Below are 25500 nucleotides of genomic sequence, written 5' to 3' on the forward strand. Positions count from 1 at the left end.
TCTGTGAGTCTGGGTGGGGCTCAAGATTCTGCACTGCTAACAACTCCCAGTGGATAAAACCATGTTGACCATCTGGGAGCCACACTGTGCGTGGACCTGGACAGTGGTTCTTCAAGTGTGGTCCCTAGGCCAGTAGCCCCAGTATCATCTGGGACTTCATTTCAGGAGGTTCTCAGGGCCCATCTTAGGTCTACCCAATCAGAAACTCCATGGTGGAGGGCCAGCAACCTGTCTTCACAAGCCCTCCAGGTGATCCTTGATGCATTCCCTAACCTTGAGACTCACTCCGCTGGGATGAAGAATCTCTGATAAAATTGTCTCTGATTGGTGTGCTTAAATCAGTTATTAACATTTAAATAAATTAAAATAAAAACCTCAGCTCATTAGCATCTAAATAATCATACCCACTCATTATCTCCCCTTTAGGGGGCTTAGCAATCCTGGAGACAGATGTTTTGAACGCAAAACTGTCATTTCACAGACAATGCAGCCTGATTCGGGGCCCTGCCGTACCTGGATTCATGGTCTCCCTTTCTCCTGGGGAAGGCTTGAGATTTAACTCCTGAGGCATGTGATGTGGAGAGTGGAGGGCCAGAGTGGAAGTGCCTCCTCTTTAAGAAAGTTCTAACCAGCATGCTACAGTGGGTGACGGCCCCTCAAGGATGTGGCCTGTGGCTGGGAGGGACCTGATCGTAGCCCCAACCACCTGCTCTTGCCTCCACACCACTGTGATGTCCATCTTTCCATCTGACAAACAGCCTTTCACACTGGCCTTAAGGAGCAGTCCATGAGCAAGGAACGAAGTAGGGAATGACATCTCTGGTCTCAAAACATTCCCACCATATGCTCTCCCATTCCACTCAGGGAGGTATCTGGAAATGAGAGAGTCTAAAGCCTAGATGTGCAGCTCTGTTAGTTTCTAGACTATTTTTAAGTTAGTTACCTCTGGGCCCGTCTTCTCATCCATAAAACTGGAATAGGTCTACCTTCCTGGATCAGAGGAGGGACACGCAAGAAGATGAAAGGGCTCAATCTGTAGTGGGTGCTCAATAAAAGCCTTAATGAAACATGAAAATGCATTGATTCTGGAAGAACTAGGAACCTTGTCGAGTAGGTGTCTCTGGCGACATCACTTAACTTTCCTCAACCGTTCTTTGTAAAATGCACTGCCCACTTCGCAGAGCTGCCACAAGAACTGCGTGAGAAAATTCACACAGAAAAGCTTAACATAGTCATAGTGTGTAGCGTCTACCTGGCCACTTCCTTACCTCTCACAAAGTAGGCGCTCCAACTTCTTTTTTTTAGTATTGAATAGGAAGAAAGAAAATGCAAATGAGAAGAGGATGAGTATGGTAAGAACCAGCTGGGTGTAGTCAGCTGGGGCCTGACCCCAGGCACAAAGCCAAGCTGGGAAGAGGCAACCATCCGTGCTGTGCAGCCAAGACGGCTGGAGCTGGGTGGGTTCTCAGAGCAGCCCTGGTCATCAGACCACCTGCAGCTCTGGAACTCCGTGCTGGATGGTTTAGTCTGGAACTCAGCGCGGACACCTGATCTGCCTACGGGCACTGGTTTCCTGTCCTCTACTAGGAGACGCAGGGTCGAGTCATTTTACAAGTACCTCCCACAGACACTGTGACCTGGGTATACTGGTAGCCACAGCCCCTGGATCATTCAGAACTGATCTAGGATGGCCACCCCCCTGGAATTATTCTTGGGGGGCAGGGTACAAAGAGCCCTTGCTGGAGAAACACAGCCTGGTCTGTCAGCGGAGCCCTGGCAGGTGGCTGCAGTTACCGCATGAAGGGTGGGACGTAGCAACCGTGCACGAAGGGCAGAGCTGAGATGCTGAACGCCCTCCCGAGACCTCACCTGCTCCTCCATCACAAACTAAGGACCAAGCTTCTCACGGTTTTTCGTCTGAGGGGGATACAGGTGTGTCAGGTGGACTCAGGGTTCAGTCCCGGCTAGCTTACTGGCATGATGATCTCGGGCATATGATTAATCCCAGGACTTGGTTTCCTCACTTTAAATGGATGGTGTCGCTGGGTGCATAATCATCAGGTATGTGACCCAGTATGAAGCCCATGAGCAGTCCCCACCAGAGCCCCAGGAAGTGGCTTGAGAGAAGTCACACCAGCCACTGGGTAACAATGAGAGATATACAGCTTTATTTCGTCCTCTGTAAAAAGTCGTACTCCGGCAGAGTGATGCATTCCCTATCTGAGCAGAAAGCGAATGCTACGTCTGAAAAGCCCCTTCCTAGGACTGAAATAGTGTAACCCTGAGCTGACATCTCTGTGCTGTCAAAGCAGGACCCTTACTGGGTGGCAATTGTTTTCACACTCCTGGAGACACTCTCTGGGTGGCTGTGACCCCTTCACATAGCAGTGGACTGAACACAATTCTACCTGGATGGGGTGCCCCTATGGTCCCTTCCCTCTTAGAAGAGGGAATTCACAGGATTAACTTTCTGAGAAATGGGTTCTATCTTTCATTTAGGCTTCATTAACTCTTCTGAAATCAAGGTTATACTTATAAAGCATCATATTGTGTTAATGTCTGATCCTCTCTCTCCAGCTATTTTCTCAGCATCTATATAATTTTCAGGCTATACTTCTCCCCTCTGGGGGGATGGAGAGTGCTTCTCCTGGAAGGCGCCTCCTTCCAATGTCTGGTGTGTGGCATCAGACACTGCAGAGACATCAATTTTGCTCTGACAGAGCAGAGGCCTGGAATTTTGTTTTCCACCTTCCTGCGCTAAGAGAGTCCAATAATTAAGCCACACTCATTCCTTCAGAAAAATGCTACATTGCATCAGAATGTCATCGTTCATGGGCTTCTAAGAGAACATATCCCTTCCTTTCATTTATAGGATACATGAATTCAATTGGACAGGAGAAGGTGGCTGGCCACCTGGCCTGCTTTTCTATGTAACAGGTTCCCTTCTATTGGTCATAATCAACAATCCAAACAGGAATTATGATCTTCCACCTTCCTCAGATCTCCTCTCTCCTGAAGTCACTTCACAAATCTTGACCATGAGAGAGGAACCAAAAGAGAATGTAATGGCCTACCTAGAAACCTGTTCTGCATATTTCTTCTAAAAACATCACTTAAAATGCAAAAAAAAAAGAGTCCCTTTTTTTGTTTTTGTCTGCAGAAGCTCTACAAGAAAGCATGTCTAAAATCACAAAACTATGCACACACAAACACAGACACGCGTGCTCACACACATACGTCAGGAATCAAAGAATCCTAGATACATAGTTGAGAAAGCACAGGGAAAAGCTGGTAAGAGAAGATATGGAGATCTGATCAGCTAAAGAGGTTGGAATGTTACAGAAATGGGATGGAAGTGGTTCTTGGTACATACAAAAAGGAGGGTGGGCAGGCAGAGAGGATGATAAATCCAGGATACCAGAAAGAGAGAGTCAGTGGCCATGCAGGAGTTAAAGATAGATGCCAGATTGCTGGATGAAGTGTTATATTATGGAGTGGCTGTTTGAAGGAGGATGGACTTGCATGGTCCTGGGGAGGAGCATTTGCTTAGCAGGACACTTCCATGGTCTGGTGTCTGTCCAGAACATCAGGGGACTCAGAGGATTCTTGAGTTCCATCTGACTGATTGCTGGCAACAGATCGGCTGAAGGCACTTTCTCCAGAGCCGATGCTACTTGAGGTGGAGTGGGTTCGGGATCGGGCGAGCCGGGTCATGCTGGCAGATGGGACTGTAAGAGAGAACGGAGAGGACTAGAGGAAAGAGCTGTGGTTAAGCTCAGCTAATCCAGAAGTTTCACCAAAGGCTTTACATGTAGCTTTCCCAACCCATCATCTAAGGCAACACCAGGACGAGACACAGCCATCCCACTTTGCTCCAGGTGAGGGGCTCTAGGCAAGGCTGCTTTAATCATCTGGATCTGGGTGAAATCTCAGCTGGTTCTGGCCTACAGCAGAACGATGGGTGAACTAAGTCCAGAGTATAACCTCTTAGCTATGCCCATGCCATCCATACAGTGATTAGGAAGAAGGCTTTGGGAACCCAAACAGGTAACCCAAACCTGTGATGCATGCGAGACTAAACCAAAGAAAGACAAATCACACCACACAAGTACGAAGGTGTTTCACACACACAGTGCAAGCCCGATACAACAAGACTACCATCCATGTCCACAGGTGACCCTTGCTACCTGGGGAAGAGACATGTAGGCAGGTGAGGGGCAGGGAGGGCAGGTGGGCCTGGAGCTGGCCTCTGCACAGGCACTGAGGTGGAGGCTGACTGTGAGAAAGCACACTGGAGGTCTATTTAAGTCAGACTTCTGTTGTGCCACTGCTCTGGCTGTAAGGTCCTTCCAGCTTGGCTAGGAAAGGGCCTAACCTGGCCTACCTCCCTGCCTGTCTTTCTAAGACACGAGCCACTCCTCCAGCTGTCATTTCAATGCTGGGGTCAGAAGATGCCAGTACCTGCATTCTCCGGGCATAGGCTCCAACCCTCATAATTGAGAACTCTGTGTCTGGGAGTTAACTCAAGGATCACTCAGTAGGTGGTGGTGATGGAAGAAGGGCCCCCTATGAAGTTTCAGCTGCTGTTGCGACCCTGACTGTTACAACCCACCCCTTTACTCCTGGGGGACCAGGGCTGGACCGGCAGGCTAACTCTCTCAGGGCACAATGAGCCGCGTTCTATCGGGCTCTCACTGCACAGGGAAACCACGGACATGCTGCGGGCAGCCAGGAGAGCATCGCTGGGAGGCAGGGGCGGGGCCAGCACAGAGGAAGGTACCTGACTCGGTGCTCAGGTGACTGAGCTGCACATACGGGACTGGAAGCAGGATGGACACAGGAAAAGGTAGGTTAGTGACCCAAGAGTGCCAAGTGGTAAACTTGGTTACCTGGCAGACACTGACAGAACAAACTAAGCCAGGGGCAAAGTTTTATTCTAAGGTTCCAGAAAGGACGGAAGGCTAACTGATGCTTCAATAACATCTCGGGATGGTACTTCTCTCAACTAGTCAAAGGCAACTGCTTTTTCCTCCACTATAAACAGCCAACCTGCCTGGATAATGAACTGCTTCCTAGGAAAGGAGAGGGACTTCTGCTCCTCCCAGCGAGCCAGAGGGATGGGGTGTGGGCTCGGCTGATAGTAGCTCACAGACAGGGATGACACGGCCACTCCAGACGAGACATACACGGCTGCCTGCCAGGTACAGGGCTGTACCCAGGGCACCAGCTGCTGCCCAGAGCAGCTGCCCAGTGGTCATTAATCACACTGACACCAAAGACAGGAGAAAAATCACCCTACTGGATACAGAGCTCTGTACCTGGGTAGAAGGGTTTTCCTTTTTAAACCTCCAAGAAAGGAGCCAGTGAGAATATCCTGGGACAAATGAGAAAGCTCAGGAGTCTCACAATACAAGAGACCAGGACAGTGGCACATGATACGACACATCCTTGGATTCACTCTGAAATACTCTGCAAGTTTATCTCCTGTGGGGAGCAGACTTCACTGATTTAACTTGTTTCTCTAGACCAGGAGTCATTAACCAGCTAAGTTCAAATGCAAGTAACAACCTCAGATTCACAGCCAGGACTGCCAAAGCTTCAGTGGTTGAACATGTGGACTATGGAGTTAGACTAAATCATGGCTCTGCCCCTGAAATGTTATCCTGAGAAACATGCTTAGCCTCTAAGCCTCAATTTCCTCTTCTGTAAAATGGGACTAATAGCAGAACTTACCTCTTAAGGTTAAGAATACAGAATGCTTGGCACAAGTAAGCATTAGCTCATCTTTGTATATATGAGCAGAAGAATCTTTCATAAAAAATTTTGGTTTCTACTTAACTTCAGCCTGGCCAGCACAGAGGTTACGCCCTGAGAACTGAGTGCTCCCCAGATGCCAAAATGACCCCATTTATCAATAAATCTTGGTTAGAATAGAAAGTTGTGTACTACTCACTGTAGCCCATTCCCTGCAAAAAGTACTTGAAGGCCTCGGTGAGCTTCCCAGGCTAGGAAGACAAAAGAAGAAGCTATTAATCTTTGCACGGACAGAGAACTGAAATCAAATGGGTGCTTTTTAAAAAAAGTCTCCTTACCTGAACTACTTGGGGTAGTCCGCCACAGTCTGCCATCTAGAAGGGAAAAATATATAAGTCAGCTGAGACTTGAATACACTTAAGGGAAATACTCTGCATATCCAGGGTCCTGTCAAACAGGACAGAATCAAATTGTAGGTTCCTTAATTTAATGTTTAACTGCACCTTAGTGTCCATCTTCTCAATGCACCCTTTTTGTTTTTTAATTAATTAGTTTAGTTTAGTTGCACTGGGTCTTCATCGCTGCGCTCATGCTTTCTCTAGTTGTGGAAAGCGGGGGCACTCTCTAGTTGTGGAACGCAGGACTCTCATTGCGATGGATTCTCTTGCTGTGGAGCGTGGGCTCTAGGGTTTGTGGGCTTCAGCAGTTGCAGCACACAGGCTTAGCTGCTCCATGGCATGTGGGATCGTCTCAGATCAAGGAATGAACCATATCCCCTTCACTGGCAGGCAAATTCTTCACCACTGAGCCACCAGGGAAGTCCCTCCTCAATGCGCTCTTATACACAGACCTAAATTCTAGCAATAACTTTGGATATAATTCTGAAAGATTATTCACTATTTATTCATCAGTAGTGCAGGGCCCGGCTTTCTTGTCCATGACAGGAATTTTCCACTGGGTGATAGTAAAGTTAAGTACTACCTTGGTTCTGCCTCTACCTGGAGGATTTACTTTCAGAGTCCTCAAGCAGTGTGACCCCTACTTCTCAGGGCACCAAACTCTTAAAAGTTCCCTCTCAACTCTACACTGTCTCCACTTCATGACTAAGGGGAGGTCTACGATCAGGCACTGATGCTGAATTCAGCCAGCCTGCTTGGTCAGCCACTTTAATTTCACTGTTGCAAGTGATGAGGGTCTCTCTCACTTCATAAATCTTTACACACTGATAACTGTCATCTGCACAAAAACGTCTAGAGTAGGGTTTTGTTCTCATGCATTGGAATAACCAGGAGGGCTTATTAAAACTCCGAGTTCCTGCCCGAGGCCTTTGGAGCAGAGCTCAAGAACCTGCATTTCTAACAAGCCCCAGAGATGCATACCCTGCCAATCCGCAGAGACTGCTGCTTGTAGGGCACAATGGCCAATCACGAGGCCACCTTCTTCCTTCTACTTGTTAAGTATTCCATACTCACAGAGTAGCGTATTCAGGCATTTTTTAGGAAAGAGACATGAACCTCATGAAACCTTCACTAACATGAAAACGTTGAGGGTAGACTGTTAGTCTGCAGATGGGAATGCCAGAGGAGGCACAGGAATCCGAGGTTAACAAGGAATAGTCAGTTTCCTGAAAATTCTAAGTGTAAGATCAGGAACAAACATTTAACCTGATTTAAGTATAAAACAGACCTAATTAGCCCAGGCTGTATTTTCAAGAAGTTTAGGAGTCAAAATCTGATTAGAATCGTAAAACAGTTCTCATACTTAGAGACAATGCTGGGAAGGACTATTTCCAAGCTGGATACCTATCAAACAGAGAATCAATTCCATCACGCTGCTGTGGGATGGGCATTTTTGCCCAGAAATAAGCACACCTGTGGCTACTGTTAAGTTCAGTTCTGCACTTTTAGAAAACTGATTCAAACTTGCATTGAAAAGCTAATCTGAAACCACATACTTATAAAAAAAAAAAAAAATTCATGTTTTAGACTAGTTCATCAATCACCTGGACCCTAGAACACTCTGAGTTTGATCACATGAGAGCGCTATTTCCAGGAACGGTGGGCTGCTTATAGTGGCAGCACTTCCCTTTTAACTGCACTTCAAAGAAAAAGGGAAGAAAGCAGAGGTCTTTCAGGCTGAGAAAGCAGCAGTAAGCAACGTAAGTTTAGCACTTAAATATACTGTAATCCAAATACAGACCAGGAGGTCAGGCCCTTAAATATTCCACTACAGGCTCCAGAAAACGCATCTACCCTCATTGTGACAAGGCTACTGGAAAACTTTCTTATCCATACAAGGGAACTTAGCTTGTGAAGAATTTCCATCCATTATCTAATATCGCACAACATTAAATAATGCTTATCAAGTTTTCAATAACACAAAAGTTGTTTACATGTCAAGAAGTTGAGGAAAACAGACACAGGGCTAGAAATAGCCTGTAATCTTAATGATATAAAAATGAATAAGAGGGATTTCCCCAGGGGTCCAGTGGTTAAGAATCCGCCTTCTAACGCAGGGGATAAAGGTTTGATCCCTGGTCAGGGAGTCGGGTTCCCACATACCAGGGAGCAACTAAACCTGAGCACCACAACTACAGAGCCCACGTGCTCCAGAGCCTGTGCTCCACAGCAGCAGAAGCCCAGGCACCACCACAAAGACCCAGGTCAGCCCCTCACCACCCAGGAGGAAGACCAGTACATGCATTTTTTTACCAGAGGGTAACCTGTGGGTGGCAGGATTATGAGTAATTTTATTTTATTCTTTCTATATTTCCATTCTTTTTTCTATTTTCCAATTTTCTATACTGAGACTATATTCAGGAAAATAATTTCTTTTTAAAAAAAGACAATGAGGGAAAGAAGTTTTCCTTGTTTCTGTGCAACTATTCCAGAAATAAAGTGATTTGAACCACATATAATTTACTCACTAAGGGTTGGCAGTGAGGAAAGGAAACACATTACCTTTAGCAAAGTTGTATTTACAGGATTCAGGCGAGAATTGCATTCAACCTAAAAAAAAAAAAACAGAGAAAGACAATTTTATGAACTGCTAAATACAAAATAGCTTGGCACACGAATGATCTTTCAAGAAGCTCAGCTGGGAGAAACTCAGTTTTGGCTGAATCAGCCAAAGAAATTACCAAAATAAAAAATAGGAGATATATTTACATGATATACTTTATATCTTATATTTCTTAGTAGATCTAAAAATCTGGCTAAGTTCATTTTCTGGACCCGTTACAAGTAGAGTCTTTAAAGAGCTACATTTTGAATCTAATTCCTCTTACAGCTAGGCAGCAGCAGGGCAAGTTATCTCCTTCTTTAAAAAGTGAACTATGGGCCTCACCTGCTGAGGTCCTGATGATTCCCCAGCATAACCGGTCCTTATGACTGAGCCCTCACACCTCCTGTGCCCACTCCTCATCCCTGTCCTCTGCCCCGGAGGTAGCAGGGGTGCCATTCCTCTCACCCTGACTCTTCTAAGCCTCAAGATCTTTGGCTGTCCCATTGAAAGTTGAACTTCTCTATGGTTTTTTCTCTCAGAGCAATCATCACAATTAAGAATTACAATCTTGTCTATTTTCATGCTTGGTATCTCATACCTTTGCATCCACAAAGGCAGGGACCTCAAAGAAAATGTTCTGGGGAGGTTGTTTTATGGTTCAACAATGTTTTATGGTTAACTTGATCCACTAGATCTCTTCTTTACACATGCTTGCCCAAGCACACATATAAAACACCATGCTAAGAGCATGGAATCTAGAGGGGCAAAAGCATGTAACACAAGGCAGAATGTTGTTGTTTAATCACTAAGTCGTGTCTGAGTCTTTTGCAATCCTATGGACTGCAGCCCACCATGCTCTTCTGTCCATGGGATTTCCCAGGCAAGAATACTGGAGTGGGTTGTCACTTCCCTCTCCAAGGGATCTTCCCAACCTGGGGATGGAGTCCCCATGTCTCTTGATTGCAGGCAGATTCCTGACTGCTGAGCCACTAGAGAAGCCCCAAGGCAGAATAAGAGTACTTGAAAACTTCACTTCTGAGCTGAGTGAGAACAGAAGGATAAATAGGATTTCTACCGCCAAAGAAAGAAGGGGTGGGCATTTGAAGGCTTCCAGAGTCATAAGGAAGCAGAAGCAAAGACCCAGGGGATGCAAGGTGAATGTGCCGGGCATGTGTGGGGTTACAGAGACCAGTATATGGTATGAGGATGCACTGTGGGGAGAGGGTGAGAAAACTTGAGCTGACTGTGGAAGGCAAGAAGTCACAGAGGGTTTCTGAGGTGACGGGATATGAACTGTTTCAGGAAAATAACTAGCAGTGGCCTGTATGACAGACTGCAGAAGCAGTGAGCCAGTTAAGAAGTCATGAAAATTTCCTAGGCAAGAACCAGTAATCCAGCTGAATGCTTACTCTGGGGATGGCTGATGGGTGGGTACTCAAAACTTCTAACATCAGAGGATGATCTAAAAGCCAGGATCATCAAGTCAGGGTTTTTTCTTTATACAAATGCCAATGCAGGAAGTAAACAAATGTACTTGTTTCCTTACTACAGAATATGCTCTAAAAGGCAGAATGTAGGACTTCCTTGTTAGCACACTGGGTAAGAATCTGCCTGCCAATGCAGGGGACACAGGTTCAATCCCTGGTCTGGGAAGATGCCACATGTTGCAGAGCAACCAAGCTTGTGAGCCATAACTACTGAGCCCATGTTCTAGAGCCCATGAGCCACAACTAATGAGCCCCTGTGTCACAACTACTGAAACCCATGCACCTAGAGCCTGTGGTCCACAAGAGGAGCCCACACACGCAACTAGAGTAGCCACACTCTGCAACTAGAGAAAGCTCGCGCGCAGAAACTAAGACCCAGCCCAACCAAAAAAAAAAAAAAGAATGTAAAAACTTGATCCCTAAATGCCAGGCAAAGTGCTGAGAACGTACTAGATATACAATAAGTATCTTCTAGAAGAATGACTCCTAAGTCTGTGTTTAATATAATAAAACATACTTTTTCCTTGGTTCATCACTTTGTAATTTCTGTAACTGTTTAAGACGAAGGCTCAGTATCTAGTAGGCCAAGAACAATGGTTGGTTTTTGACATGTCTACTTTCTCCCCAGGTCCAACTGCTAAGACTCCAGTTCAGTTCAGTCGCTCAATCGTGTCCAACTCTTTGTGACCTCATGAACCACAGCACGCCAGGCTTCCCTGTCCTACACTGTCTCCCAGAGTCTGCTCAAATTTATGTCCATTGAATCGGTCATGCTACGTAACCATCTCATCCTCTGTCGTCCCCTTCTCCTCTTGCCTTCAATCTTTCCCATCAGGGTCTTTTCCAATGAGTCAGTTCTTCACATCAGGTGGCCAGAGTACTGAGTTTCAGCTTCAGCATCAGTCCTTCCAATGAATATTCAGGACAGATTTCCTTTAGGATTGACTGGTTTGATCTCCTTGCAATCTTGCTAAGACTCCATCTTATTCATTTTCATATTCTCCAGAGCACTGAGCAAATATTTGTTGTTTAGTCATTAAGTATGTCCAACTCCTTTGCGACCCCATGTCCTGGAGCCAGCTAGGCTCCTCTGTCCATGATTTCCCAGACAAGAATACTGGACAAGAATATTTCATTCTCCAGGGGAATCTTCCTGACCCAAGGATTGAACCTGCATCTCACGGCAGGCAAATCTTTACTGCTGAACCAGCGGGGAAGCCCACTGAGCAAACAGGAGAAGCTCAAAAAATGATACTGAATGAATAAGTGAGCAAGAATAGCTAGAGACTAGAACTTGTGGAGTTTCTTCCTGCTCTTCCACACTTGGACAGCTCTCTAATCCCTACCAATTCAGGGGATAAAAGGCTTTGGCAGGGGAGTTAGGTTTGAATGTGTCTAGAAGAGCATCTAGTTTGTGGTACAGATGGCATTTTGAAGTTATTCTCTATACACACTGAAAGTATGGAATCAGAAAGAGAAAAAGACTGTATATATATGGCCAACTTATACAATCTTGAAAAACGATTGGTAACATTACTTTAAGTCCATATAATTTTAGAAAGACAACTCAGCATCATTAGAAAATTCTCATTAAGGGTATTTTCTATAAACAATACTATTTTTCTGTGTCAAATACACATGTTCATGAAAAAATGGTTTTGATAGATCTATCAAAAACATGTATCTCCATCTTTTCAGCTAAAGAAGTGAAGGTGGCCAAAGAAAACCAGATCATTTCATACAGAAACTTAAATTACATTATATATGTGGGAAAGACAAGAAAATGGTAAGACTTATGAAAAACTAAAAGCTTCATGTGTAATTAAAGAAGTGCAAATTAAAACAGTGGTTAACAGTAGTTAATTTTTAACCAAATTAACTACTAATAACTGAAAAGTCCAATGCTGAACAGCATGCTGTGCAACAGACACTATCCTACATTGCCAGCGGCAACACACTGTTACATCTTTTCTGGAAAGGAATCTGGCAAAAGGCATTAAAAACCTTACAAAGGTATATGATTTTTGACACATTATTTCCATCTCATCCCAGGGAAATGATCAAAAATTCAGGCAAAGATTCTGTATGGATGTTCAATGGCAACATTATTAATGGTGCACAATCATAAATAATCAACAAGAGAATGAAGTTATATAAACAAGGGTGTATTTACAAGACTGAATTGTATACAGTGTTAAGTAATCAGGTCTCTAAAACTTGTATATTTAGTATCATCCAATCTATGCTGTGGGGCTTCCCTGGTGGCTCAGTGATAAAGAATATGCCTGCCAATACAGGAGATACGAGTTGGATCCCTGGGTCAGGAAGATCCCCTGGAGAAGGAAATGACAACCCTCTCCAGTATTCTTGCCTGGGAAATCCCATGGACAGGGGGGCCTGACAGGCTACCGTCTATGGGGTCACAAAAGAGTTGGACATGACTTAGTGATTAAACAACAATATCTATGTTGAAGAAAAACATGGTGGCTTGTCTTCGGGATCGTGATTTTTTTCTTCCTGTCCTTCTATTTACCAGTTTTTTACAATGAACACATATTATTTTTACCAATGTGCTATGTGCTTGAGAAAGAGGTAGAGAAAAGTACGCAGGCTCTCAGCAACCTTCCAGCCAGCTGAAACAGTTCCAGATTTGTGGTGGCTGCAGAAGGCCAAGGCTGTCAGAAATCTGATGATAAGCAAATGGTATTTAGTGGTACTATCTGCCACCGAATGAACTGCACCACATAAAACAGTCTGGGCACTATTGATCCCTTCTGATGAAACCGAGTGATCAATGAGGAATTATTTTTCCAGATTGGATAACAAAGCACAAACCTGATATGTGTAATTAGAATTAACAAAACCTAGTATCTACCAACTGTTTCCAGTACATCAGCAGTGTGCTACAAGCAACTTATTATATTTCACCTTACTCATCTTCACAATGTCAGGACATACTTACCACAGCCTCAACTGCGGGTGAACTGTCACCAACCACCAGTAAAGTAGAGCACCTGGGGGAAGGCAGACAGGAGGACACTCAGCTGGGAGCGCACAGACTCCACAGACACTGACTTCTATCGAAGGCAGGTGTACCTAGCAACTTGGTGGGCGGATCGAGAGACTTACTTTAACGTCTTTGATTTGTTATCATTTTGTCCCAGAATGGGTCTTTCGATCTCCAGGTCTTTGCGTCTAGAGAGACACAAAGGAAACAATGCACGTTTCAGGTAAAATCATGGCAACTCAGGTTATTTCCTGGATGTGAAAACCCAAAGGTATCAAAGAATCTGAAAATTATCTTTCCTTCAGACCTGACAAGGGAAGAGATTATTTATAGATTTTGTTCATAAGTAGCCTCATCAGTGGCATTCTGAGTGGAACAGAGAAGGAAAAAGGAACTCGGTAGGATGCTGAAAGGAGGCAACTTGAAAACTTAACAGCAATGCTGTTGAAATCCTCAAGTCCTAAGTGTCTGATTTTCTAATTACTTTACAGGAATTTTTTTTTAATATTTGTTTTTATTTTATTTATTTGCCTGTGCTGGGTCTTAGTGGCAGCACACGGGATTTTCGATCTTCTAAGTTGCCACATGTGGGATCTGTAGTTGCATCACGCAGGATCTAGTTCCCTGACCAGGGCTCAAACCCAGGACCCGGGAATTGGGAGGGTGGAGTCTTAGCCACTGGACCATGAGGGAAGCCCCTAAGAATAATTTCTTAAGGGGAACCTTTTAGGGGAACTATTTTCCTGGTACTTACAGTTTATTGTAGTATTTAATATCCTTTCTGATTTCAGCTAAAAATAAGGAGGCTCTGTAATACATAGGAAGGAGCTAGAGACTGGATTCAAAACTTGCTTTGCTCTTACTGGCTGTGTAAGTCTGGGTAAGTTACAGCTGACCTATTTCCTCAATCTTTTTCCATATACCCAGGAAGCTAGAAGGAACTGACATTTTCACTGGAGAAGCTGGATGCAAGATAAGAATCAGGCTTCTCTCAATGACTGGGGGAAATGTGACAACTTTGGGAATACACAAACAAAAGAGAATTTACCACTGTTCATGTTTCACTTCTGCCTGATGACAGGATATCAGCAGAGAGAGACTGAATTAAGGTCCCAAACTTCTATCCTTCTATCCTCGACATGCATTTTTCTGTGTCATCCAAATTGTGTGTTTTTGTGTGTGTACATAAACTTTTAGGTCCTTTTGGTCTCAAAACATCTTAAAAGTACAACTGGTAGGTGGATATGCCTGAAACAGCATTCAGTTCATTCATTCCTCTTGAAAGCTGTTTTCATATCTATCTGAAAGCTCTTCCTCTTCTACTGTTGTGAAAGTGTGAAAGCAACCCCATCACACAACACTGTAAGAAGCAGTTTACTTCCCCTCCTGATTCTCTCTTAAATTTCCATTAGCTTCTCAGACCTCGTCTGCATTTAAGTGAAGGAACAGAACCAACTGTACCCGTTATAAGAGCCCAGGAAGAGCTGTAGGTTTTCCTGGTTGATATCTTGGGCAATATGCAGTCTGTAGGTCTGAATCAGGTCCAGGTTGGCCTGCAACTCTTCCTAGAACAATGAAAAGAAGACACAGGTGAACTTCTGAGCTACAGTACAAATCTATCTTGTTTGGTTTGCATTCTCACCATTTGCAACCCTAATTTCCTTATTTGTCTTTTATTCATGTTCTGGCACTTTCATAGAGACAGTGTCTTATCTGTAAAATGAAGAGAACAACCCGTTACCCAAAAGGGATGTTTTAAGGATTAAATAAGAAATGCTATATGAATTGTAAAGTATAAATTAAATGGAAAGTAACACTTCTCTTATTAGTCATAAACCTCTATCATTAACTTATCTATATTTTCATCAATATAGTGGGTGTAATATCTATTTATATACTATTATTTAATAATATGCATTCTAGAACTGCATATTATATTCCATTAATATTTTAGTGATTAAGTCAATTTATCATTTATTTATCAATATTATGGGGTTTTTTTTTTGAGGCAGTGGAGTTTATTTATAATATTACATTAGTTTCAGGTATACCACGTAGTGATTTAAAATTTTTATAGATAATGTCCCATTTGAAGTTATTACAGGGCCTTCCCTGGTGGTGTAGTGTCTGCCTGCCAATGATGGGAACACGGGTTCAATCCCTGGTCTGGGAAGATTTCACATGCTGGGGGGCAACTAAGCCTTGTACTACAGCTACTAAGCTCTTGCTCTAGAGTCTGTGCTCTGCAACAAGAAAGCAGCCCTGCTCACTAAAACTAGAGAAAATTCCCGCATGCAGCAAAGAAGACCCAGTGAAGCCAAAAAGCAATAAATAAAATTACTGTAAAATACTGGCTATAAGCCCTGTATAAAATTCAAGAGAAACAAGTCTATCAGTAAAAAGAAAATCTCCCTCCTTACTACCCATACCCAATGATCCTTATCTTGCTGGCCTTCTTGGAGGCCACTAAAACCAGCTGCCAGATTTTTGTACATGTAAGTATGTACATATATGTACATGTACATATATGGACACGTACATATATGTACATGTACATATATGGACACACACATACACTAGTAAATATGGACAGTTTTAAGCAGAAGGAAAAAGGTTTACACTGGAGGAAAAAAATGTATCATGGGTAGTGAGAGAGTCAGTTAATCTGAAGCAGTATGCAAAGGTCACCACCAGCAAGCCTTGTGGAGAAACCGAGGTAAGGAGAGCTTGTGTGAGTATTCTCACTGCTACATGGGGAAAGTGAGCCAAGAATACAGTAGGAAACCGACCAACTGAATCAGAGTGTCCCTGAAACGAAGGGCACTGGAGCCATTCCAAGGAAACTTGATAAATGCTGAAGATATGAAGGTAAGTGGACAACAAATGAACCGCACTGCAATCAGAGATGAAATGACCTCTACAGTTTCCCCTTGAAAGTCTGAAGAGGAACTTGAGCGGAAGTTTGAGATAAAAAACGGGCAGAGGTAACACTGGTATAAAAGGGGTAAAACTGGCTTAAGTGCTAATGGAACACCCTAGGAAAAGCTGTTATGTGTAAATTGCACGCGATCACTCACATTTCTTTAGAACACAAACTGTAGTGTGCTAGACATACTATTCTGCACTGAGGTCACTCCTTATCAGGACATATAGGGCCTTCTCATTTATTTATACTGTTTCCTCACACCCTTGCTAGTACAAATGATTACTCTTTTTGACTTCTGCTAATCTGACAGATAAAAAGGGGTTATCATTGTATTTTTATTAGTGAAGATGAGATTATTAATGTCTAGAAACCTTACATGCTTCCATTTCAAAGCAGTAAGAGTAATACATGCATCACTTGTTTAAATTTTAAATGAACTCATCAGCCTTGTGACAACCTCTTGTCTGGGGCTGCACACGTTTTTAATTAAACACACAATAGGTATATATTGTAAGGATGTTCTTACTTTACCGAAATCATTATAGTTATCAAGATACTGTGATATGGGTATGTGTGTATGTGCGTGCTCATTTGCCCAACTGTGTTCAACTCTTTGCAGCCCCATGCACCCATGCCAGGCTTCTCTGTCCATGGAATTTTCCAGGCAAGAATACTGGAGCGGGTTGCCATTTCCTTCTCCACAGGGTCTTCCCAACCCAGGGGTCAAACCTGTGTCTCTTGCATCTCCTGCATTGGCAGACAGTTCTTTACCACCGCACGACCTGGGATGCCCTTTTGTGATACTGGCATAAGGCTAGACAAATATCAGTAAGATAAAAATGAGCCTTCCAAAATAAATCCTTACATTTATGGTCAACTAGTTTTCAACAAGGGAACCCAGGCAACTCATTGGACAAAGAAAAGTCTTTTTTTTAATGGTACTAGGAAAATTGGATTTTCAAAGGAACGGAGTTAGACTCCAACTTCACACTAAGTACAAAAAATTATCTCAAAATAGACCACAGACCTAAATATTAAGAGCTATAACTATAAGACTCTAAAGAGAAAGGATAGTTGTAAATCTTCATGACTTTGGATTAAGTGATGGTTTCTTAGATGCAACACCAAAAGTACAAGCAACAAGAGAAAAAACAGCCTGGGCTTCATCAAAATTAAAACCTTTTGTGTTCCATGTAGAAAATAAACTGGTTACCAGGGGCAAGGCATGGCGAACAGATAAACTGGAAGACTGGGATTGACACACACACACACTTCTATTATATATAAAGTTCAGTTCAGTCACTCAGTCGTGTCCGACTCTTTGTGACCCCATGAATCGCAGCACACCAGGCTTCCCCGTCCATCACCAACTCCCGGAGTTCACCCAAACTCATGTCCATCGAGTTGGTGATGCCATTCAGCCATCTCATCCTCTGTCATCCCCTTCTCCTCCTGCCCCCAAACCCTCCCAGCATCAGGGTCTTTTCCAATGAGTCAACTCTTCGCATGAGGTGGCCAAAGTATTGGAGTATATAAAATAGGTAACTAATAAAGACCTACTGTATAGCACAGGGAACTCTACTCAATACTCTGTAATAGGCTATATGGAAAAAGAATCTAAAAAAGAGTGGATATATAGATATATGTATGTAACAAGATTCACTTTGGGGTATACCTGAAACTACCACAACACTGTATATCAACACTATACCCCAATAAAAATGAAATAAAACAAAACAAAAAGATACTTTCATTAGGTTAAACCCAAATAAATAAAATAAATAAAAACTGTGCTTCAAAGGACACCATTAAGAAAGTTAAGAGAGAGACTTTCCTGGTGTTCCAGTGGTTAAGAATCTGCCTTGCAATGCAGGGGAGGTGGTTGATCCCTGTCAGGGAACTAAGATCCCACATGCCAAGGAGCAACAAAGTCTGTGTGCTACATGCAGAGTCCACATGCTGGAACAAAAGATCTGCAGGATGTAACAAAGATCCCACATGCCACAACTAAGACTTGAAGCAGCCAGATAAATAAATAGTAAAGAAAAGAAAAGTTATAAGACAGGGACTTCCCTGAAGGTCAAGCAATTAAGAACCCGCTTTCCAAAGCAGGGTATGTGGGTTCAATCCCTGAGGAAACCAGGATCCCAAATGTCGTGGGGCAATTAAACCTGTGAGCGGAAACTAGAGAAAGCCTGTGAGCCCCAGTGAAGAGCCTACACTAAGCAACAAAGACCTAGCACAGGCAAAAAATAAAAACATTCTCTGTTTGCCAGTCCTTTGTTTAAAATTTAGCACAGGAGCCACTGGCCCAAGGTCTCAAGAATTCTCATAGACCAGCTGTCACCACATCCTAGGCCCAGGTTCTTCCCATCCAACTGCAGTTTCTGTAGCTTCTGCAGCTGTTCAGACCTTATTTTGGACAAATGTCTCCCCCATCTGGTGAATGGCTCTGTGGACAAGTTAGGGCCCTTACCCTCTGGGCAAGTTTCTTCACAGCTGGCCAGCTGTGCTTTCTGTGGAAACCATTCCTCCCATGAACAGGCGTCTCTTAGGTGTGCTGGTGGGGGCTCAACTAAGTCCTCAGTTCCTTCAGTGTCCACATTCCCTTGGACTAAGAGTTGTTCAGTTGCTAAGTCGTATCCAACTCTTTGCAACCCCATGCACTGCAGCACACCAAGCTTCCTTGTCCTTCACTACCTCTCAGAGTTTGCCCAAATTCATGTCCGTTGAGTTGGTGATTCCATCCAACCATCATATTCTCTGTTCCCCCTGCTTCTCCTCCCCTCAGCCTAAGAGTAGCTGCTGTTTTTCCACCTGCTACTTTTGGACACCTCAGAGTCCTTTCTCACCTCTTGAAGAAGTAAGCCACCTTCTACTAATTGATATAGTACATGAAATTTTCTCTACTCAAAGCATGTAGCTTCTGTCCCCTGACTGGACCCTGGAAAAGCCCATAAGATGGAGAAAGTGTGACCTGAAGGAGGCTGAGATGAGTGTCACAGATCTTCTGTATGGCAAGTCCTGATTCTTGTGCTAAAATATTTTTAAAAGGCAGAACAGGAGCATCCTTGGCAGTCCAGTTTAAGACTGTGTTTTCACTGTAGGGGTGAGAGTTCAATCCTTGAACAAAAGCTCCTCATGCAGTGCAGCAAAAAGAAAAAAATAAATAAAAAAGGCTGTGCTCCTGCCACTATCACCCTATAGTGTCCCCCTGGAATCCTTTATTTAAAAATTCTAACACTGTCACTTGGTAAAGGAGAAATGTACAGAAAAAGAAATCTGTCACGGCTCAGCTCTGAATAACATTTACATACTAGTATAAATGCTGGAAATTTACCTAATCCAAATCATGTTATATTGGAAGGATGGAGTAGTAGAAAACATAAATGAGGGTCATGGCATCGGTGTATGTGTGAATATGAGAAATCATCTTTCATAATGGAATGCCAAAGATAACACCTACAACTGAAAAACCAACTGGTGGAAATACATGCATGTTTAGAGAGATAGAGGCAAAGACACATGGACATTTATGTCCAAAAACACACATGTAAGAATGTTCACGGAAGAAAAGTTTTTTCTTCAATCGAAGAAAAGCTATGACCAACCTAGACAGCATATTAAAAAGCAGAGACATTACTTTGCTGACAAAAGTCCGTCTAGTCAAAGCTATGGTTTTTCCAATAGTCATGTATGGATGTGAGAGCTGGACCATAAAGAAAGCTGAGCCCTGGAGAATGGATGCTTTGGAACTAGGGTGTTGGAGAAGACTCTTGAGAGCCCCTGGGACTGCAAGGAGATCAAACCAGTCAATCCTAAAGGAAATCAGTTCCTGAATATTCATTAGAGGGACTGATGCTGAAGTTGAAACTCCAACACCTTGGCCACTTGATGTAAAGAACTGAGTCACTGGAAAAAACCCTGATTCTGGGAAAGACTGAAGGCACAAGGAGAAGGGGACAACAGAGGATGAGATGGTTGGATGGCATTACCGACTCGATGGACATGAGTTTGAGAAATCTCTGGGAGTTGGTGAAGGATAGGGAAGCCTGGCATGTTGCAGTCCATGGGGTCGCAAACAGTCAGACATGACTGAGCGACTGAACTGAACTGACAGAAGACTGTCCACAGAAGCTTTATTCGTAATAGCAAAACAAAAGCAAAATATTGGAAATAATCCAAATGCTCATAGGAACATTCATGATATATAACAATGGACTGCTACACAGAATCTAAGAATGAACTACTGATACATAGGAAGACAAGTTTGAATCTCAAAGACTACACTGAGCAAAAGAAGCTGGGCCCATTAGAGTGTACACTATGTAATTATATTTATATGAAGTTCAAGAACAGGCAAGATAATCTATAGAGGTAACAGAACAGTGAATACTTGTTTGGGGAGAGGAATTAGTGATTAGGAAAGGGCACGAGGGAACCTTTTTGAGATGACAGAAATGTTCCATATCTTGATTCGGTGATGGTTACATGAGAGTATGGGCTTCCCAGGTGGTGCTAGTGGTAAAGAATCTGCCTGCCAATGCAGGAGACATAAGGGATTCGGGTTCAATCCCTGGGTCAGGAAGATGCCCTGGAGAAGGGAATGGCAACCCACTCCAGTATTCTTGCCTGGAGACTCCCATGGACAGAGGAGCCTGCCAGGCTCCATAGGGTCACAAAGAGTCAGACATGACTAAAGTGACTTAGGATGGACAGACATGAGTATATGTATAAAAGGTCACTGAGATGTACTTATGATTTGTGTCCTTTATTATATATAAATAATACCTTAATTAATGAGGCAAACCCCAAAGAATCTGCTAAAAGATTTAAAGTGGTTACCTCTAAGAGGCAGAAATGGGGTGAGTAACAGATTCTTTGTATTAAGCCCTGCAGAACTCCTCTGCTCTAAAATGTATGTGAGGACTTCCCTGGTGGCACAACTGATAAGAATCCGCCTGCCAATGCAGAGGACACGGATTTGATCCCTGGTCTGGGAAGATGCCACATGCTGCAAAACAACTAAGCCCGTGTGCTTCAACTACTGAAGCCCATGCTTCAGCAAGAGAAACCACCACAATGAGAAGCCCGTGCACCACATCAAACTAGCCCCCGCTCACTGTAACCAGAGAAAGCCCGCACAAAGCAACAGAGACCCAGCACGGCCAAATATAAAGAAATAAAATTTTTTAAATGTTAAAAAAATATATATGTGAATTTGTAATTTTGCTGAAATACAATCTCAATGAAAGAAAAAACTATGGACTTTGGAGTGAGCCTGATTTGGATTCAGATCACTTGCTAGCTGGACAATTGTAGCAAGTTATGTTCCCTCTCTGGCCCTCAGTTTTTCCATCTTAAAATAAGTTTAATAGAACCACGTGAAAAAAATAACTGAGTTTGTGCCTAAAAGGTACTTGTCAAAGTACTTTACACAGAATGAGTACTCGGTAAATGATAATTTTCTCCACAGTGACCATTTTCCTTTAATACACAGGCAACAGTTGAGCATGCATTACTCCTACTTAGAGTTTTCACCCCAACTCCAGACACCTCACAGCTCTCCATGCTCGTTGCTCATTCATTCCCTCCCTCCTTCATAGGTCATCTGTGATGCTGTGATTTATAACAAGAAATATATATACTTGGTTTTCATCCCCCTCCTGGCACAGAGCTTTGTAAAACTTTGCGATGAGACTGATGAAGAATCTTTTTTTGGTTAATGATGGGATTTTAGGAAAGCCCCTAAGTAACTTCTACATGGAACCAGTCCCTGTGAGTAGGGGGCTGGAACTTTCAACCCTACCCTGCCCTTCTCTCCCGGGTTGGGGGAGTAAAGGAGGTGAATGTTGAAATGACTGCCACATAATCACGTGTCTGTAACAAAGCTGCCATAAAGCCCCAAAAGACAGGTGTGGGAGGGCCTCCAGGTTGGGGAGTATATGGCCACTCTGGGAGACTAGGGCATTCCAGAGGACAGGGGAGCTCCCTGACCCTTTCCATACAACTGCTGTGTGCATCTCTCTCACTCAGCTGTTCCCGAGTTAGGTCCTTTTATAATAAGCCAGTCTGGTAAATATAGTGTTTCTCTGTTAGCAGCTCTAGAAAACAAACTGGACCCAAGGAGGGGGCTATTGGAACCGCTGATCTACAGATGGTTGGCCAGAAGCACAGGTGACCACCTGGAGTGGCTGAAGTCGGGGGAGGGCAAGCAGTGGCGGTGGCTTGGTGACGGGCACTCAGCTCTAATCTGCGGGATCTGACCAATACTCGGGTAGACCGTGTCGTCGAGCTGAGCTATAGGACATCCAGCTGGTGTCTGAGAATTCTTCAGTAATGTAAGAAAAAACACACTGTAATTGGGACAGGAATTCTCTGTTACTCAACTTACTTTCCCTCTGAAAAGAGGACTGGGGTCCTGACCTCTTTCACCTAACAGCTATCCACATAATTGTTATTTCCTCTATAGACTTCAATTTCTTTACCAGAAAGACATGGGATTTGAACAAAAGGTTCTTTTAGCACTAACATTTGTGGTGTCTTTTGGTTTGTTTTTTATTTTCCCTGAAATCTCTATTTCTGTGCAACCCTTCTTTCCAGACCTCATCCTGGCTCTAAAGAAGCTTGGTGAGGCACGTGATGTCGTCAAACAGGAACAGATGGCATGCGGCTTACAGGGAACGGGTTGGGGGCGGGGTGGGAGCTGCCTTCTCTCATCTCTCTAAACGCCAAGAGCCGGGTGGCACTGAGTTAATGCCCTCCCCTGAGACTGGCCTTTGGTGGGTGCCACGTGCATCTCCCACAGCACTGCAAGTGTTAACCCACTGGAATAAAGTGAGTTCCAGGGAACCCTTTCTTTCCTGAGGTGAATAAGACTTTACACACAAGCCAATAAACACACCCCTCTCCTGGCTGGAATAGGCACTTACCTGCCCAAAGTGATGAGACAAAATAATGTCCACAACGTTGGTTGTCAAGCCTGAGAGCTAAAAAGATAAAAACTTTGTGTCAAGAGAGTGAGCATGGGTAAAATTTTATCATTCTGTCCACTTTATTAGTGCACTTTCTTGTAAATATGCTAAGCTTAAAAACACAAAAAACACAACTCAGTGTCACACATTTTCGTGAGATAGTGGTCCCAAGAAATCTGAGAACAAGAAAGAAGTCAGGAAAAAACAAAATCTTCCTTCTAGGGTAATAATATGGCCCACTTTGAAATAGGTGGCTAGAAGAAATGCTGGCTGTTACTTCTTTGAGAACGTGGGACTTAGAGCCCACTGCTATAGCTACTTAATTTCTACCTGTGTTTCTGCATTTACACTGGGTTTATGCTTAATAAGATAGACTTACAACTACTCCCAAGTCATCCAAAAGAAAAAGCAATTTTTTTTCTTTCCTCTAGTTTTTGCTATCTTCATTTCAAGGAGTGGGAGGAAACTGCTATGTTTACAGAATGTTCTGGCGTTTTGAAAGCTTTTCTCTTAATTTTCCCCACGTCAAAGCTATGCACATCACCGTCTAATAAATGCATCAATCTGTGTAGATCTGCAGCCTGTTAGTCTATTTTCAGAAAAATTTCCAACTCACATTATGTTGCTGATTTCCCTTAAACCTTCTCTGTTGATTTTAAGCTCAGTTCCTACTGTGGACTTGGCGCAGAGGTAAAGTACTGAGTTGGGGGTGGAGATGGAGAAGATGAGATAAGGCAGACAGACGCGGATATGGGTGGAGCAGGATCAGGTAGTCCCGGAAAGATGGAGTAAGAAAGAAGCCCAGAAATCTTCACCTGGGTTATCAATGATCCACAGGTTGTAAATTAAAGATAATTACAACTAATAACCTATTTCATTTCATCATTTAATAACCTATTTAATATTCATCATGTTATTAAGAGTGTTCATTTAAGTTTTAATGTACCCACATACTAGATAGGAATTAGAACAAATTTGAAGTCAGATGTAAGAAAGAATTTCCATAATATCTGGCAAAAGCAATGTTAATATATTTCATCCAAAGCTAGGAAATACATCATTTCTCTGGAAGTTAAAGGTGGGGAAGAATAGATAAACTTTTCAGAATCTGGTCTGCTGGTAGATGGAACAGCTTAATATTTTAAAATAATTATAAAAGCAAAGCAAAATTAGGAAAATATAGAATATATAAAATAAAAATAAGAATTATCTTTAATGCTACCAACCAAAGATGTAACTATTAGTAGCATTTTCCTTCTTTTCTTATGCATATATGTATTTTTTAAAATTTTATTGTTTCTTAAGCATGAGAATTTTCTCATTTCCCTAAACAACAACAAAAAACCCATAATTTTTCAGTTGCATAGTATTCCATTCATGACTGAGACTCACAGACAATGATGAATAAAAGAAGCAAGATATGAAAGAACACACCTTCCATTATTCTGAATATATAAAATCAATCTATGGTGACAGAAACCAGAATAATGGTTCCTTTTTGGGAAAGGGAGGAAGCATTAAGAGCAGAGTTGGAAATATTCTGTATACTGACTGGTGATTACATGTGTAAATATTCATTATCAAGCTGTATCCTTAAGACTTCTTGCCCTTAACTGTATGAATGAAAAAATTAAAAAAACAGATAAGCCATTTTGAGAAGGGACTAAGGGATGAGCCAATGGATACTGTTTGGTCTTACTTTGGAAGCTGCCCAGTCAATCCAGCCTTTAGCACAAGGGTCAACGTTAATGAGCACAAGACCTTCCACAAGCTCTGGGTGATTGAGCTGAAACGAGACAAAGGCAACAGCATGAGAGGCCCATTCTCAGCTTCTTCTAAAACTACTGGAGTGTGGTTAGTCAACTCTTCCTAGGCATGGATGTCTCAGATTTTAAAAAAAGGTCAGAGAGGTGCTAGGGAGGATATTTAGGAAAACAGCTCCATAAATCTAACTCAGCATGTAGAAAACCAGCTTCCTAAATTGCCATCAAATGACCTTGCCTTTCAAGGATCTATGGGGGAGATGGTTTTTATTTCCACAGCAGAGGACGTCCACAGCTATCTCCACAGCTGTTTAGCTCAGGGTGGGTCTACCCTCCTGGGCAGTACCCTTGGGACTACATGACATAAGGGGCTGTTAAAGCTTAGACTGTCCTCAATAGGAACTTCTTGTTTTTTCTAAAACCACATGAAGAGGTAATACCACCCTCAGAAGATTGTCCTATCACCCAGGAGGCATTTGGGAAAAATTAGTAAGAACATTTCTATGTAAACTAAAAACTTCCCAGCTTACTTTTTCCCCTCTGATTATGCTCACTATAGAAAATGTGATAAAACAGAAATAATGAA

General features: G+C 43.0%; 1 protein-coding gene across 9 annotated transcripts in view; it reads right to left on the reverse strand.

Annotated features, from left to right (window-relative positions):
• Positions 1-2145: 2145 nt before the first annotated feature.
• Positions 2146-25500, reverse strand: part of NDRG3 (NDRG family member 3) — a 62367-nt gene continuing 39012 nt past the window's right edge. For 6 of the 9 annotated variants that reach the window (XM_055544967.1, XM_055544962.1, XM_055544965.1 and 3 more), the window contains 10 exons: positions 24851-24937; positions 23110-23166; positions 14713-14816; positions 13374-13439; positions 13207-13258; positions 8715-8762; positions 6093-6128; positions 5954-6005; positions 4781-4819; positions 2146-3728 (listed from right to left, as the gene is read on the reverse strand). In XM_055544967.1, the coding sequence (XP_055400942.1) occupies positions 3547-3728; positions 4781-4819; positions 5954-6005; positions 6093-6128; positions 8715-8762; positions 13207-13258; positions 13374-13439; positions 14713-14816; positions 23110-23166; positions 24851-24937 (723 nt within the window). In that variant the 3' untranslated portion in view covers positions 2146-3546. The remainder of the gene's footprint in view (positions 3729-4780; positions 4820-5953; positions 6006-6092; positions 6129-8714; positions 8763-13206; positions 13259-13373; positions 13440-14712; positions 14817-23109; positions 23167-24850; positions 24938-25500) is intronic. The other 3 variants (XM_055544970.1, XM_055544969.1, XM_055544971.1) reach the window with 3 other exon arrangements.

The sequence above is a fragment of the Bubalus kerabau genome, chromosome 13 (genome assembly GCF_029407905.1).
Source record: "Bubalus kerabau isolate K-KA32 ecotype Philippines breed swamp buffalo chromosome 13, PCC_UOA_SB_1v2, whole genome shotgun sequence".
In the NCBI taxonomy this organism is placed as follows: Eukaryota; Metazoa; Chordata; class Mammalia; order Artiodactyla; family Bovidae; genus Bubalus; species Bubalus kerabau.